General features: G+C 40.9%; 1 protein-coding gene across 1 annotated transcript in view; it reads right to left on the minus strand.

Annotated features, from left to right (window-relative positions):
• BRSK2 (BR serine/threonine kinase 2) overlaps positions 1 to 15,503 on the minus strand; it is a 683,888-nt gene that overhangs the window by 122,763 nt on the left and 545,622 nt on the right. The window contains exon 13 of the mRNA XM_086957728.1: positions 5,496 to 5,561. Within this exon, the coding sequence (XP_086813854.1) occupies positions 5,496 to 5,561 (66 nt within the window). The remainder of the gene's footprint in view (positions 1 to 5,495; positions 5,562 to 15,503) is intronic.

Consider the following 15,503-nt stretch of genomic DNA (forward strand, 5'->3'; position numbering starts at 1 on the left):
AGCTCTTAAGGCTGTATAGTCTACTTCCTTCTCCTTGCCACTTCTGAAGTCCAAAAAAGCTCCACCAACCCCATGCAAATGACCTTTAACTGTGGCCAGGAGTGAGGGACCACTTCTGATTGTATGGTGTAATGGTGCCCCATCTCTCTCCTTCACTGACTAGCTGTGAAGAATAGGCTCTCAGGGGCACACATGCAACCTAAGATGGTAAATGAAAAAGGGACTAGAGATGGGTGAAGTCCAGGGATCTAATAACAAAAGGCTTCACAATGGCATGTGAGAGGAAGGTGGGAGAGGAAGAGATTGAGAAGGGGGCCTCACTCAGTCCATTTAAGACCCTGTTTTATGTATGGGCAATACTTCTTAGAGAAGAAGTTGTAACACTACATACTGGATGCTTAGTGATGCCTCATGCTAAGTGTAGTCTAACAGCTATGACTTATATGAGGAAGGAAGGAACAAGATCATACAGCGGCCAAGTTAAAATCTGCACCCTGGGATTCTTTGCTCTTCTTGATCTCATGGGAAAACAGTATCGACACAGCATCATCTAAGACTGAAACTGAGCAACTACGGAGGTGGAAGCAAACCTAACACATAGAGCCTGTAGACATAATGCGTGACATGAGCATCTACACCCAAAAACTGGAATGCATGTCGGCTGCCACCCTGCAATGTTCTGGGCTCCATCAGCATTCTTTCATAGTGTATCTTTTAAATGACACATAGCAATGTGGAAATGCTCAAAAACCTACCCTACATGCATGGGAGGACATAACGAGAGGGAGAATATGAAAGAGCTATTGAAGGTCAGAATAGACTTAAAATAAAATAACAAAGATTGATTGTACTGCCTAATACCAAAAGCTGACACTCACCGAACCGAGCCAATCCTACAGGATCCTCAAACCTTGGCATTAATAGTACCCCACAATTTAGGAAGTTCATCTGTGCAAATTAAGATCCTCTGCTTCAGTATGTGTTACACGTATGAACCAATGGGAATGACTGCCCATTGCCATGTCTGGCTGATGTAAGTTAATTAAAATTACAATTTTATCAAATATTTTATGCTTATTTAAGTCTATTCCCTTACATATTCCCCATTCCTTCTTCCTGTAACCTGTGGGATACAGCTTTAGTTGGGGTATTGTAGGCTGCAACAATCACTAAGGTGCCTCTGCCCTCCCTCTGCTTAGCGGTGCAGGGTTCTTCTAAATGTTTAATACAGACAATGGTCCGATTCTGTGGATTGAATCTATGAGATTGTTCTTCTTTTCCATATAATGGTATGAGATCTTTTGATATATTCAGTTCTCCTGTGCCTCTTGTTGCTTTTTCCGATCAGACCATTGCTTATTTGTATCATAAGTTGTCCAGGTCCGTCCGGATAATTTTGGGTTACCCCATTGTTTTGTGACTACTTCTAAATTTTTAGGCATATTACTAGGATGCGCCTGGCACCCTTGTGTTTAAACTAATACGAGGCAAGGTTATCGGTTTACCTTATTCTATTGAATCTGCTTACTCTTTCACACTTGTGATTTGTACATTTCATAGAGTGACACAAAAAAATAGCAGAATAAATCAAAGGAGATGTGTCTAGGTGGCTGGGGCTGCTGACTTTGGTACCTGGGAACCCAGGTTTGAATCGTAACCTCAGCATTTGGCTCAAAATTAAGTGGTCCTGGGCTGGTCACTTTGGCCATATTTATGAGCCCCATTGTGTCGCTCTTGCACCACACAACGTGACGCAAGAGCGGTGTAGCTTAAAATTGAGATTGCATTGTGTAATACACATAGAAAGAGGAAAAAGCCTTAGGGATTGTTTTCATGCAGGAAGGTGTCTCTTCTTGCACAAAAACAATCCTCCTTACAACGCAGGCACCCTTGCATTATGGTGCAAGGGTGTTCGAATTGGCGTTAGGCAGCCAAAAGGGTGACTGCACAGAGCAAAAGGCAGGGATGCACTGTATTGCCTTAAATACAGCGCATTCCTGCACTTTCCATGTCATGCAGCGCAGCAAGGTTATTTGATGTGCTGCACTGCATGACTTGGCCATAAATATGACCCTTAATTTCCATGTGCTTCAAAAAATAAGTAATGTGTGAAAGTTGTTGATTGTAGTCCAACTCCCCCATTTAATTCATTACATCATCTCACAGTACCTGCTGACACACTGTTTTGGAAAAGTGATTTGTTAATGGAGTCATTTATGAACAAGGGGTGTAAGATATTGTCAAAATATCTCAGTTAAAACAATTCCTATTAAATGGTGTCCTGAAAGGTTTTGTGCTCTGGTCTCGGACTTCTCTCTTCCCAATTCTTTCTTCCTTGTCTATCTGCTGGTAGGGATTTCATTTCTAAATACTGAAAAGGGTGGCGGGGGAGATCTCAAAGCTGCATTCTGTTCCCAAAATTATCTGGACAACTGTTCCTTCGGTCACAAATGGCCATCTTTAAAATCCCCTTGATTCTCTGAACAGACCAGACATTAATGAGTCTTGTAGAAGCTAAGTGGAATGAAATTATTAATGAACATATTTTTCTGAAAGAATGTTGTCTATCAGTACTATTTATTCATTCCACGGTCAAGCAGTTTTGTCTAAAGCAGCGACAATTTTTTATTTTATGCCAGCTATATGACACACCTTCCAAACAATAATATTGGTGCCGCCGGGACAACGCGTGTTTCCTTCGCTGTGCTGCAGATGAGTCCAGTGATGTACATACGAGTAACATGGGTTTTCAGTTAAAGTCAGATATGCAACGTGGCTATAACCTAGCGTTGGGGTTGACAATGGAGAGCAATAATTATATTCCCTTCTTTATCTTAGTTGCCATGACAGTGGCGTGAACATGGATCACTAGAATGATGTTGGATGGCACTCCTAGCTTTCATCAGTGGTTAATGCTCTGGTCGAAACCTAGTTTATTGGAAAAGCTGGCTTGAAGACTGCTTATAAATGCCCTAGGATATGAACTTCTGCTAGAATATTTGGGCTTCAGGTTTATTGTAAGCCCATTGTGTAAGCCCATTGTTTTAAATTACTTAATTTAACCTGTTTTACTATTTCCAAATATTATTTCTGTACAAATACTGCAGTTAAATTAAATAACTTTATTAAAATAAAAAAATAAAAACATAATGAACAGAAAGGGTTAGCCATCGTATTCACTGATCTTCATCATTTGCAATGATCTAGCATCTGGTGGAATAACAACATTTCAAAGGTACAAAGTTGTCGCGATTTTTCTACGTCAGCTCACCTCTCACACCTAGGCAAATTTATTGAATCTTTTTGTTTATTTCAATCATGATAGTTACTATCTCTTTAAGATTTCCAGTGGAAAATAAATGTGGACATCACGTGATTAGGGTAATACTGAGTAAGTGGCAAGAGGACACTAAGCACGATAAGTTGAATCCAACACCTAGGATCAAGAAAACCCACCACCAGTGAAAGATGCACCTCCTTCTAATGCCAAAGCGGAGGGTGCACTAAGGATCCACAGCAACCCAGAGGCAAGAAAATGAGAAATAGAAAAGAGGGAGCAAGAGAACAAATGAGAGTTGAAGAGAAGAAAGTAAAAAAAGAAGGAAAACAAGACCATAAGGAACGATGATCGAAGATTGAGAAAGAAAGAAAAGGGAGAAATGAGAGATAGAAGTGACCAAGAGGGAATGAAGCAGAGGGGTGATATGAGAGAGGAAAGAAAAATAAGTTGGTGGGTAAGGCAAAAGGTAATCAAGAAAAAGGAACATAAATGGAAAAAGTGTAGAAACAGAGATCGTGAAGCATGAGAAGAGTTAGTGACAAGACAGACAGAATGAAGAGAGAGGTGAGGAGAAAAAAGTAGAAAGGAGAAAGAGAGGAGGAGGCAGAGAATGCGGAGAGAAAGAAAGAGAGAAATGCTATGAGTAGAACATAGGGACAGACAGAAGAAAGTGAGAGATGAAGAGAGAACAAGAGCAAGAGGAAAAGAGACGAAGAGAAAAAAGTGAAAAAGGGAGTAATACAAGGGAAGTAAGAAACAAGAGGGGGGAAAAGAGTGAACATTAGAGAAAGGTTGGGTGGAAGAGAGAGTGCAGTGGGAGTTGAACAGAGAAAAATGGAGAAAGAGGGTGAGAAGAGAGGAGAGACAGGTTTACACATAAGTAGAGAGAGTGGTATTGTTAAAGAACTGGAATGACTGGAACAAAAACAGTGTAGCATCCCATATAAATCATGAAGCAGTGAGTGCACTATGAAGCTACAGCAATCTAGAGATAGAGGAAAAGTGCTACAATACCAAATAGGGCTAAATAGCAGAGAGTGACACAATACTGTTTGAAAAAGAAAGATCAAAAGATAGAACGAGTGTGAAAAGAGAGCAAAAGAATGAAGAGAAGAGGAAGAATGATTAAAAGCAAGACAGAAGATATAGAGTAAACAGCATGGAGATAGATAGATAGATAGATAGATAGATAGATAGATAGATAGATAGATAGATAGATAGATAGATAGATAGTTAATAGGAGAAATCACAAACACACAGAGTGCACGAGAACAAAGGGACAGTGGCCTCAGCTACATATCAACCAAGTGCACCTACAGAGGCCGATCCTTAAAGATGCAGTCTTCCTAACCATATAAAATCACATGGCGCGTTGGGCTACCAAGCAGGTGGTCTTACAGGAGGTCACCTGCTTGATTCACCCAAAAGGGGAGATTCTTTCTGGAAATTATGTGAAATTGTCTGCTTACATAGCCAGCAATACATGTGTTCCTCAGATGTGCAACGGAACGGCATTGCTTCATCCTCCCTGCCCACCTTTGCTAAGATTGAACACTAGAACAAGCTATACCAACGGAAAAAGAAGATTGCACCTCATATCTTCCTTAGTGAAGAGAGGAGCAGGCCATTTTGTAAAGTTTTTAACCCATGGGAGTGGGTGGCATCAATCTACTATAAGAACTCAGTGATGACAACATGGAGTTAATGCTATAAAGTTCAAATATTAATGCAAAGCTTTGAGTATTCTATCCTGTGCCATACATTAGACCTTCAGACTTAGAATGGCTCCCATCTCTTTGATCTTAGTGTTACCTGCTAGGATTTTGAAGAAATGGTATAGTTGAAAGTCATGGCATGGGAGGCCCACGTGCCTCTTCCCACAGCCAGACACAGCTCAGGACTCACAATAAAACATTGAAAAGCTGCAAGGTAGCACAGCAATAATACAATAATTTAAGACTATTTAGTCCTTTGTGTGCAAGGCTTCTAATACTACTAGAGACCCTGCCTGTCGTGCATGTAGATGGCCCTTAATACCCACTGAAGACCACACTGACCGTGTTATGGCAGGTGGCCAAAGGCTAGCTTGCCTTAATTGCCGGCATCTGTTTCTTCCCTCCCACCGTTTAATTCATTGGACCAGGTAAGTACCACATCTTTAAGGCCTCAGCATTGAAGGACAAGGGGAGAGAAAGAGACTTCCAGTGTTCTATACCTTTCTTCTTTGCTGAATTTAGGATGGGCTTCACAGATATCCAAGCTTTTACTGACCAATGCTTTACTAGGGGGAGGAACAGAGTGAGAAAACAGAAGGGTTACTGCTGTGGACAAATGCACATGTACAACCACACTGCTATATCCCCACCCCTACTCCACTCACACCTTCCCTCTTCCGCCCGAGCAAGAAGCGAGCAAGAAACATTGTCCACCGCACTCTCTCTCGCGAGAGCACCTCGCGAGCCGTGCAGAGGAAGTGTGCATCTTCAGTCCAATCAAAGTGATCGCTGCCTTTGGGACCATCTGTCCACCCACCAGACAGCAGAAGCTGGAACGGTTTAAAGCATTTGTGTGATAAAAGGGATAGTTTGTGTGCAGACAAGACAAAAACGCCTCAGGGCACACGGAATGACTTTTTAAGAGCGCTCCCAAAGATTTAGCACGTCCGCGTTAGAAAACAGTGTCTGAGCCCATCACATTTCTGGGTAATGGTTACCGAAACAAGCGAATAAATACACACTTTACGTGAAGACTGCCTGAAAAGTACAATAAGAAAAGAACTTGAAGCAATCAAGGGACGCTGAAATATATAACCTTCACTGCTTATAACTGCAGGTGCTTGGCTGGGTGAGAGCATTATTAGAGTGAAGCAAAAACCATTTGGAAACAAGAATGTGTTTTCTAATGTGGAAGTGCTTCAGTGTTGGTTGAAGGGGCTTATATTTCACATGGAATGAGGTCACAATTCTTAGGCAGGCTTTCTCTTTGGCTTTCATTAGTGGTGACAAAAGTAATTTGCTAACATGAATTTACCTCAGGACAGTATGGTAAAAGTTCCACTCTTAATGTGTGACCTAATCTTTTTGTGACCAAAAGTATGTTCTTCTTTGTGTGTGAGACCATATTTTTTGTGACAAAGGTTATTTTCCTCCCACTGTTTCTGACAGGAGTGTTATTAAAGTCATATTTTCATCTGTAAGACCTTTATAATATGTAGTAAAAGAAATTGTCTCTCTGCTTGTTAACTCATTCGTGTCAGATTAAAGCAGGTGTTTTACCACACATGACACCTTTAATGTGGTAGACAACAGGTGTTTTCCTAAGTAGGATTTCATTAGTGTGTGACAGAAACTAGAATATTCTCAATGTGTGTGTGATCTCATTACCGCCCAACAGAAGTCGATTTTTTTTTTCTTGTGCGGTACTTTCGCAACTTGTGATGGGATATGACTCACTTGGAATGATATCACCCATATACAGCAACATTGGACATGATCATATTCCCTCCTGCCAAGAGCTACTGGTATCAGCAGACCTCTATGTACGAGCACCTATAGTAAAATAACTATTACTGTAAAAATTCTGAGTACTGCAGCTGTACAAACAGCAGACACATTCAGGGAGCATAAAACCAGAGTCTGTAGTTATTTGTCACAATAATGCAGTCAAAATATGTACCTGATGGCTTCCCTAATATTGACTAGTATCACTTAGACTCAAGTGAAATTAAATTACGCTGGCGTAATTTGTGTAATTTTATGTCAGGTGAAATTCCAGAATTTACGCCCTTATTCTACACTGCGTAATTAGTCTGTAGTTCGAGGCAAAACAACACGAACAACCCGAATGCTCGTAGCTATTTTCTAGCATGAAATGATTCCTGGTGTCAAAAACGTACACGAGAACACATTTCACGCTAAATTAAAACATAGTGCCAAATGACGGATTAGCATTTCATTTAATTATGCGTCATTTTCCAGAAATTTCACATAATTACATGAAAGCAAATTATGTACATTTTGCACACCCCTTCTACTACTGTACCATCAGGGTGAGAATATACAGGAAAACATGGTTTTACTCTATTTAAATCAACATCTATTTTCCCTGACACTATAGTGGTAATAGATATTGTGGATGTAATATTATTGTAAGTCTATATTTCAAACATAGTATTGCAACCACCCGATCTTGCCAAAATGTCCAATATTATAACTCAAAGGCAAACTAAGCGGTGCAGCCGTTACTGTTCTCTCTAGTTGTAATGCTTGATATACATAGGAGGCATGGCCATGCCTAGACGAATACTTGGCGCACACCATGACAAATGGCATTGTGCGACAAAGGGCAGCTTGGAAACAAAGCAGTACATTACAGGACAGTAATGGAGATATTATCTCATCAGCCCAAGAGCACTGAAAAAGCAGAAGACAGAGTTAGGGGCAAAGAGGGGATAACAAGCTTGTAAATCCTAACTCCAGAGCCAGACATGACCCCCACACTTGGCGCCATAAGACATCATGTTTTTACACTGGGATATGACATGTATCACTGTTTTCTAATGTAGGGCATTGCACCATCAATTATCTTATCAGCATTATAAGAGAGAATCTCTTATGCTAAACCAGATTCTCCAATGAACACCAGCAGCTGTTTGTGGGAGTGTCTCTTACAGAAGAATAGATTTTAACATCACAGCTAAAATGACATTTATAACATACAGAGACCGTTCGCCATCCTTGTGAGAGGTATCTCTTATATCAAGAGATTCTCACTGCACAACTCACAAAGTCTAGGGGGCACATCACAGCACCACATATAACCCATGTGAGAGGCCATCTATCCCTTTCCCCAAAATAATTCTCCTAGCACCAACCACCACCTGTGCAAGAGGACATTGTTAGCAGCGTGAGGGACTACGCACACCACTTGCGAGCTGGCTAGAGGATGTATCTCATAAGAGAGACCATTCACAGCAGCATTTACTTTATCAGATGTGTCAAATCTGACATTCTCCTGCCATAGAAGACATAGGGGCATATTATCAAGGAATGGTGTTACAATTATCGCCGCTTTAGCGGCAGAAAACTGCCGCTAAAGCAGCGATAAATGGCTTTGATAATATGCCCTTGTGAATTCCCATAGAAGCCCATGTTTTGGTGTGAACATGGGCTGCTATGTACGTCGGAGGACTGACAGTGGGAGCCTAGACTGTGGGGACTCCTGTGACTATGTGACGGCGGGAACCTAGCTCCACTCAGCCCCGGGTTCAGAGAAGTGCTTATGAACTTGTGAATATGTTCCCTCGCAGAAATCCTGGAGAGGAGCAGATATATGATTTATTACCTACAGTTACAAAGACCAAGGTAATAGACACCCAATTAGGGGAATTAATTGGAAAATAGGGACCAACACCCTGATGAAAGCCAGTGCCACCCTCATGGGGGCTATTAGTGGCAGAAACATGTTGGTAAATGCAGTGGGGCTATAGGGATCGTTGCCTTCCCTTTATACCCCAAAAAATACATACTTTTAATCCTTCCAGGGGTCGACAGACAGAATAAAAGGATTATTGTTGATCCCTTGGTTGTTTTAAATTCAATACTGCACTTTCTTGGTCCCCGCACAGAGGGGAAGAGACCTCCCTTCCCTTTTTTTGTTGTGTTTTGTTTACATGTTATATGTGTACTATCACATCCCTTTCCTTTAACTTTTCTACCCTCATCACTTGTCTTCGTCTAAACAAAAGATTGCGCTCCATCTAGTGTGTTGGTCTGCACCTAGATGTATGATGCGGCCCAATGATGAAGCATGACACTGCAAAGTGTGTGAGGGCAGTATTAATAAATATGTTTTCTTCCTCTGTTTTGTCTTAGGGAGCAGAACAAATTCTAGGTTCTGTTTTCCCTTGTTGGATCATTATAGGACCAAACATCTCAATCTGTGGTTGGACATTATACGGATGAGAGTATCTTTTAGATAGGGTTTCTCTGTTGAGTGTGTTTACTCCTATGGGAATTCTCTACAGCATATTATCAAGCCCATTATCGCCGCTTTAGCAGCAGTTTTCTGCCGCTAAAGTGGCGATAATTTTAACGCCATGCTTGATAATATGCTCCATAATTCGCTGTACATGCACATTCATTCAGGGTCATGTATCCGGCTGACGAGATGTTACGTACAGCTCTATGTACCCTATGACAGCGAGAATCGGTAGTCACAGAGCCTAGTCACCCCTAAACAGAGCAAAATGATGTCTCTGTGCCAAGAGGTCACCCCTCCCAGGAGGCATTCATGTGCATAAGAATGAACCGGTGCCTTTAATACCTAAGATACTTCTATTACAGCACCTCTAGTAATGGGTGCAAGATGACACATGTTATACCATCAAAACATCACACAATGTCCACTGGAAAGCAATGCAATGACCTTTCATTTAGCATAAGCTGCACGACTTGGGGACTTCTTTACTCCATTCCCGAAGTCAACTCACATCCCATAGAAACCAGGTGTTAAACATGCTTGTATCTAAAGTAGAAGTCGACATTGCTGCCTCCCGGCCATAATGCTATGGCATTATGGCATCATTGGCAAATCTCTACGGTCTAAGGAGGGAAGAATCTGCTGCTGTGTCAGACACCTCTTTGTGAAGAAGGCATCTTCTCAGTCAAGTGGGACCAACCACCCACCACAGGAGTTGAGATATCACTTGCCTAAGCGAGAATACATCTGCCATAGGCTACACTTCTCAGACAGATTGAAGAACAACTATTCTGGTGGAATGGAATCTTCCTTACGCCAGTGATATCTAAGATGTAAGACCACCGACTACCCAGATAATGGATTATCTTCCCAAGTTAGTAATGTCAAGGAGCACCTTGTGCTAGGTAATGAAGTGACCCCGCTTGCCTTAGATAAAATGGCACCCTAGGAAGCAAAGCTAATCAGTGTGATGTTAGTACATGATTGAAAGGAATACACCATGTAGGGCCTATTTCTTCGTCTGTTAGCAAATGTATCATGTAAGACAACTGGCTCTATGACCCTGTCTTGCCTCAATTCCTTCTGTGATTAAAAAGCACAGATAGTGTGCCTGCTCCAACTCACCCACCCTCCTTTCCAGTAAGTGTTTGGCTCCACTTTCCCATGGACTTGTCCATGGACAGGGCAAAGTTCTCTAGCTTGTGGTTTAAAGACCAAATGATTCTTGTAGCTCTCAACCACCTGGACGTCCACCTAGGATCAGGAATCTTATATTCACACTGTACAAGAAGCCCCATTTTTGTAGCATCTTCGTGTTTTGATGAAAAGGTGATTGCTTGATTTCTAATCTAGCTTTCACAAACTCAGAAATGGCAAGGTATAATGTCACAATGAAGAACAACAGTTCGACCTATAATTTGCTGAAGCAATGAATCATAGGTACTGAGGAGCCACGGCCTAAAAAAGCAATTGGTCAGGAGGTATCGATGACTAGTAGCGAGATGTTTTATCCATGGTGAGTAGTATCCCATATGCCTGTGGTTCACCTCCACATACCCGTAGTTTAGTAGCGTAGTGTGCCAGGAAATGGAAGGGCTAACACTTGGGTGGTGGTATGCACTGCCACCTATGATGGTGCACCCTTCATGCAAGGGTATTCAATGTGAAGCAGTGTAACAATTTACTCTCTTGTTGGTATACTAAGGCAGGCGGTATTTTCGTTCACCCTTGGTAAGGTAGCATGACACCCCACACAGGATGATGGTAGACTAAAGGCAGGGTGACACACACTCTCTAGGCCAGAATCTCAAAACAGCTCCTACAGACTCCAGACCATCAAGAACACTGCTGCAAGACTCTGACTCGACCTCCCACGTCACGCCACACCCACATCACATTACATCTCAAGAAGCTTCACTGGCTCCCCATTCACAAGCGCAGCCAATTCAAACTTCTCACACAAATACATAGCCCTACATAACAGAGGACCAGAATATCTGGACAGCTGCTTACACTTTCACAAACCCACCTGACACCTACACTCTGCCTCACTCTCACTCATTCCCTGCATTCACAAAACTAGAGGTTGCTCTTTCTCCTACATTGCACCCAAGACATGGAACAACCTCCCCCAACACATCAGAACCACCTCTTCGCTTCTTAAGTTCTGACAGCAAGAAGCTAAAGACATGGCCCTTCATATAAGCACCTTGGGTACCAGACACTTACACACCTGCCCACGCACCAGAACACCATGTTGGGTGATTAGTGCGCTATTCAAATCAATGTAACATAACATAGGATAACATAACATACAGTACCACCTGTTAAGATTCAGTAAATTGGTGTCTTAGGTCCAGCACAGAAATATTAATTAGCAGTAACAATAGTTTTACTATTTCTTGTGCAGTACAGAATTTCATAAATTGCTTTATCGTGCTTGTAAGTGAATGGCTGTAGAATTATACACAATCATCTTATTTGAGGAAAAAAATACTTTGCAGACACTGACACCAGTGTGTACAACCTTGTTTGATGTTGAATGGGCATGCAGCACTAGAAATTGCCAAATTATTTTATTTTCAAGCAAATGTTGAACAGCTAAGATGTCCACATTAATATTCTTCTCTCAAGAAAGTGGAGTTATCTATACCATTTACAAACATCAAGCCACAAAATTATTGATACAGATTAGTCACAATGTTCTATTACAGGATCCACCTTTTGCAGATTACAAAACTTTGCCTATAGTTTCCTGTAGTCTTCTTTGTGGGTGTGTCTTTGAGGATGTAGCAAACTTAAACAAACTCTTAGAACCACTTGTTCTACCTTTAGATTTTGCCTCATACTCGAATCAAGGCTACAACACTCACTGCTCAATTAAAGAATGTTTCCCTCATTTCCTCCTAATGGTACGAATCACTGACATTCCTAACAGCTGCATTCCTTTCAAATTATAGGAATGTTTAATTCCACAAACCCCCACTTTCTATCTGTTTACTCTTGCTTTCCTAGTAGCTTTCATCAAATCCTCAAGTTCATGCATGACTACACTACTATTTCTTGTGAGGTTTATTTCCTATTGACAAGTATGTGTGTATTTGTGGGTATTTGTAGGCCATTGCACACTGTAGAAATGCCACCTCCGAGCGCCTTGGGGAAAGGGATTTCAATATAGGAGCCACTTCGGCAGAGTCAGTCCCCTGTATGTCCAATAGTAATCAATGAAACCAGGGGCTAGGTCTGCAGCGAGAGGACGCGTTCATTGGTGATCTCATGCCATTACCAGGTGGTTCTTGCAGCACTGAATTAGATGGATAAGCCAGAGCAATAGTCCAGTGGGTTAGATCAGCCTGAATAAAGGCATCTGACTGAATAAAGGTATATAAAATGCTTGGCGCCAAGTACTGATTCATATGGCCAACATTTGAGTGGAAAATGTGTATGTTTAGATTACTTCTCAACCTTAGATAATTCTCTTAGAGTCATAGAGAAAGAAGCGAGGAGTTCCAGAGATGGGTACATGGTAGCTTCTTCCACCAATCCTTTTGAGTTTATAACGATGAACTAATAGAAAATTTGTATATTGGGGTGGAGGGAAAAATAGTTGAAATGAAAAGTGGGTGAAATCCACCTTGCTTTTAAATAGTTTACCTGCAGAGTCAAATTAAGCCAAATATTATCCAAATCTGCTCTTCATGTGAACAAGAAAATCTGGAAGATTCATAGCCTGAAATGACAAGTGAACCATCTGAACCACCAAGCACCTAAACTGACTGTGAACTGGTAATTCTTGACTGCTGCCTAAAGACCACCTCCAGTCTTCTTTCATTGTTGTACATGGATGGATGTCCTGTGAAAACTGAGAATTTAGACTATAACTCACATCTGTGTGTCACAGCCCAAAAATTATCTGCCCTATCCTATTTGTAGAGGTTGGTCTCAAGAACATGTGAGGCTGGAATGGATGAAGACCTTTTGTGAGGTATGATGGGCAAGACCATGGAGTTCGACCTACAGACTAAACATAGATTTTAAAATTGTGATAAAGTATCATACATTCTTTTTGGAATCTATAAAATGTGACCTGTTCCTTAGCGCCACATCAGAATCCATTACTTAACATGGACAAGAACCCTTGGAGTAGTCTTAACGTCATCTTAATGCTATGGAACCTGGTGAAATGTTTGCATTCTGACCGATCTTGCAGTCCATTTACACTTCTTACTGGCTTTATGAGCACAGATGCTTATGGAGAAATCATCAGTCTTATAAAAAATGTCCTCACAACCTCATGCACGGAGACTTACTGAATACTTTATTTAATCCTTTAATAAATCGTATTTATGTCTGGAATTCTAAATAGGGAGATATAGTCAAGAGACCTTCGGTAAGGCATCAGTACTGCTAAGTGCGCTTTAATTATAACTATATTGTATGCCTGACTCGGCAAAATACAGTAAATATTTCAATAAATAATTCACATCACAATCACCTGGTAATATCCCCCTTTGAACTTGTTCAGTAAAGAGAAATGATTCCAGTTCTTGATATTACTCTAGGGCTAAGCCACTTTATTTCTGAGTATTTACATACATTATTAGTTAATGGTCAAATCCAAAGCAGGAGTTGAAAAACAAAAAATAAATGTTCCCGCCATGATGGGAGCTCTCTCCTAGTGTGTGGAGGTATGTTTTTTTATTTCCTGTTAAGAACGACCAGGCTTTGCCTAGTGGTCCCGAAAAAGAAAAAAGTATGTGGAAACTTCCACCCTAAATTGGGTGCGTGGTCTTCAGTACTGTGACTGACAATCTTATGTCAGTTAGGCTGTCAAGGTTTCCACTGGCGGAGCCAATGAAGCCTTCGCCAGTGGAAACACGACGGTTCACACAAATTTATAGCGGGAGAACTAAGAGTTTGGCAGACAGAGTATGCCCCATGCTTGTGTGGAGTACCCTGTCTGTCATACTCTAAATATGGATCTAGATCTCCCCAGTCATGTTCTGAAAGTATTGAGTGATTATCCAGCCACTAAACTAAATGCACAAATGATGCCATAGAGATGAAGAAAACCTCCGAAGCGTCAACGACATAACGTGATGGGAATAGGCTATGATGTCACAAAAACAATGGCCATTTTCTCCTGTCTCTTATATCCAGATCTAAGAGTTGGATTCTACAGGGAAGGTTTAACCACAACCTCTTTATGTTGACTGTGAAGTCCAAGGTCTGTAACAGAAGTACTGTTGTGCTTGCATCTGGCGTAGCCATTGGTTGTGAGCTTGTGGTTATAAGGCAATCATCCAGTTATGGATGGATATACACGACCTTTCTTTTGGGGTGTGCAGCTAGCACCAATAAACATGAAGTGAACACTTGCTGTGCAGAAATTAAATGAGGCTAAACAATAATACTTTTCATAGCTAGTCATCTTTCCTTTTGTGACTCCCAGTAATTACTGTATTATGGATGTGATGGGAAAAAATAAGAACTTTTTACTAGTAACTACACACACTTTCTCTAGGACTGGTATAACATTGTTTCAGAGTCAAACTATAGAATGTCTTGTTAGTTGTATAACTGGTGAATATAGAATCTGACACTGAAAAATGTCAGAACTGGAGAACACTTACATTATAAGTAAAATTAGTCTAGTGATGAAGTTCACAATTAGACAAATTATGGGGGCTATTCACAAACTGCACTTTATAGTACAGTCTATAGCACTAAAATAGTAAAAATGCTATCCACAAAATAGGAACCCTATTCCCAAACTGCATTTTGTAGTTCTCTAGAAGTGCTACAGTAATATTATTAAAGTACTTCAAAATGCTGCAGACAAACCTACAAGGGTAAATCTCTAACTCTACATGCCATATCTTTTCTATGGGGAGCTCCTCACACATGCAGGTTTACTACTTGGTAAACTTCGGGGAGTGGCTGGAAAATGGGGCATTCTTATTACTAAATAGGAGTGACTTAGGAAAGAGTACGGAGGTGTTTTGGAAGGGATATACACCACCCACACAAGAGTAACCTCATTGCTATTCGAAAACTGCCCTCTAAATTCACTGCTGCCAAAAAGGGATCCAAAAGAGTAGTAAATTACTGCAGCTATGAGCTGAAGTAAGTCCAGCATTACACATCACCAACCTCTGGTACTGCAATAATAATTATTAAAAGTGTTGTACAGAATTAATTAAAAGTGAACATGGAAGAAATTAGTAGAAATTGTTTTACATTA

Source organism: Lissotriton vulgaris, chromosome 2_1, assembly GCF_964263255.1.
Source record: "Lissotriton vulgaris chromosome 2_1, aLisVul1.2, whole genome shotgun sequence".
Taxonomy (NCBI): domain Eukaryota; kingdom Metazoa; phylum Chordata; class Amphibia; order Caudata; family Salamandridae; genus Lissotriton; species Lissotriton vulgaris.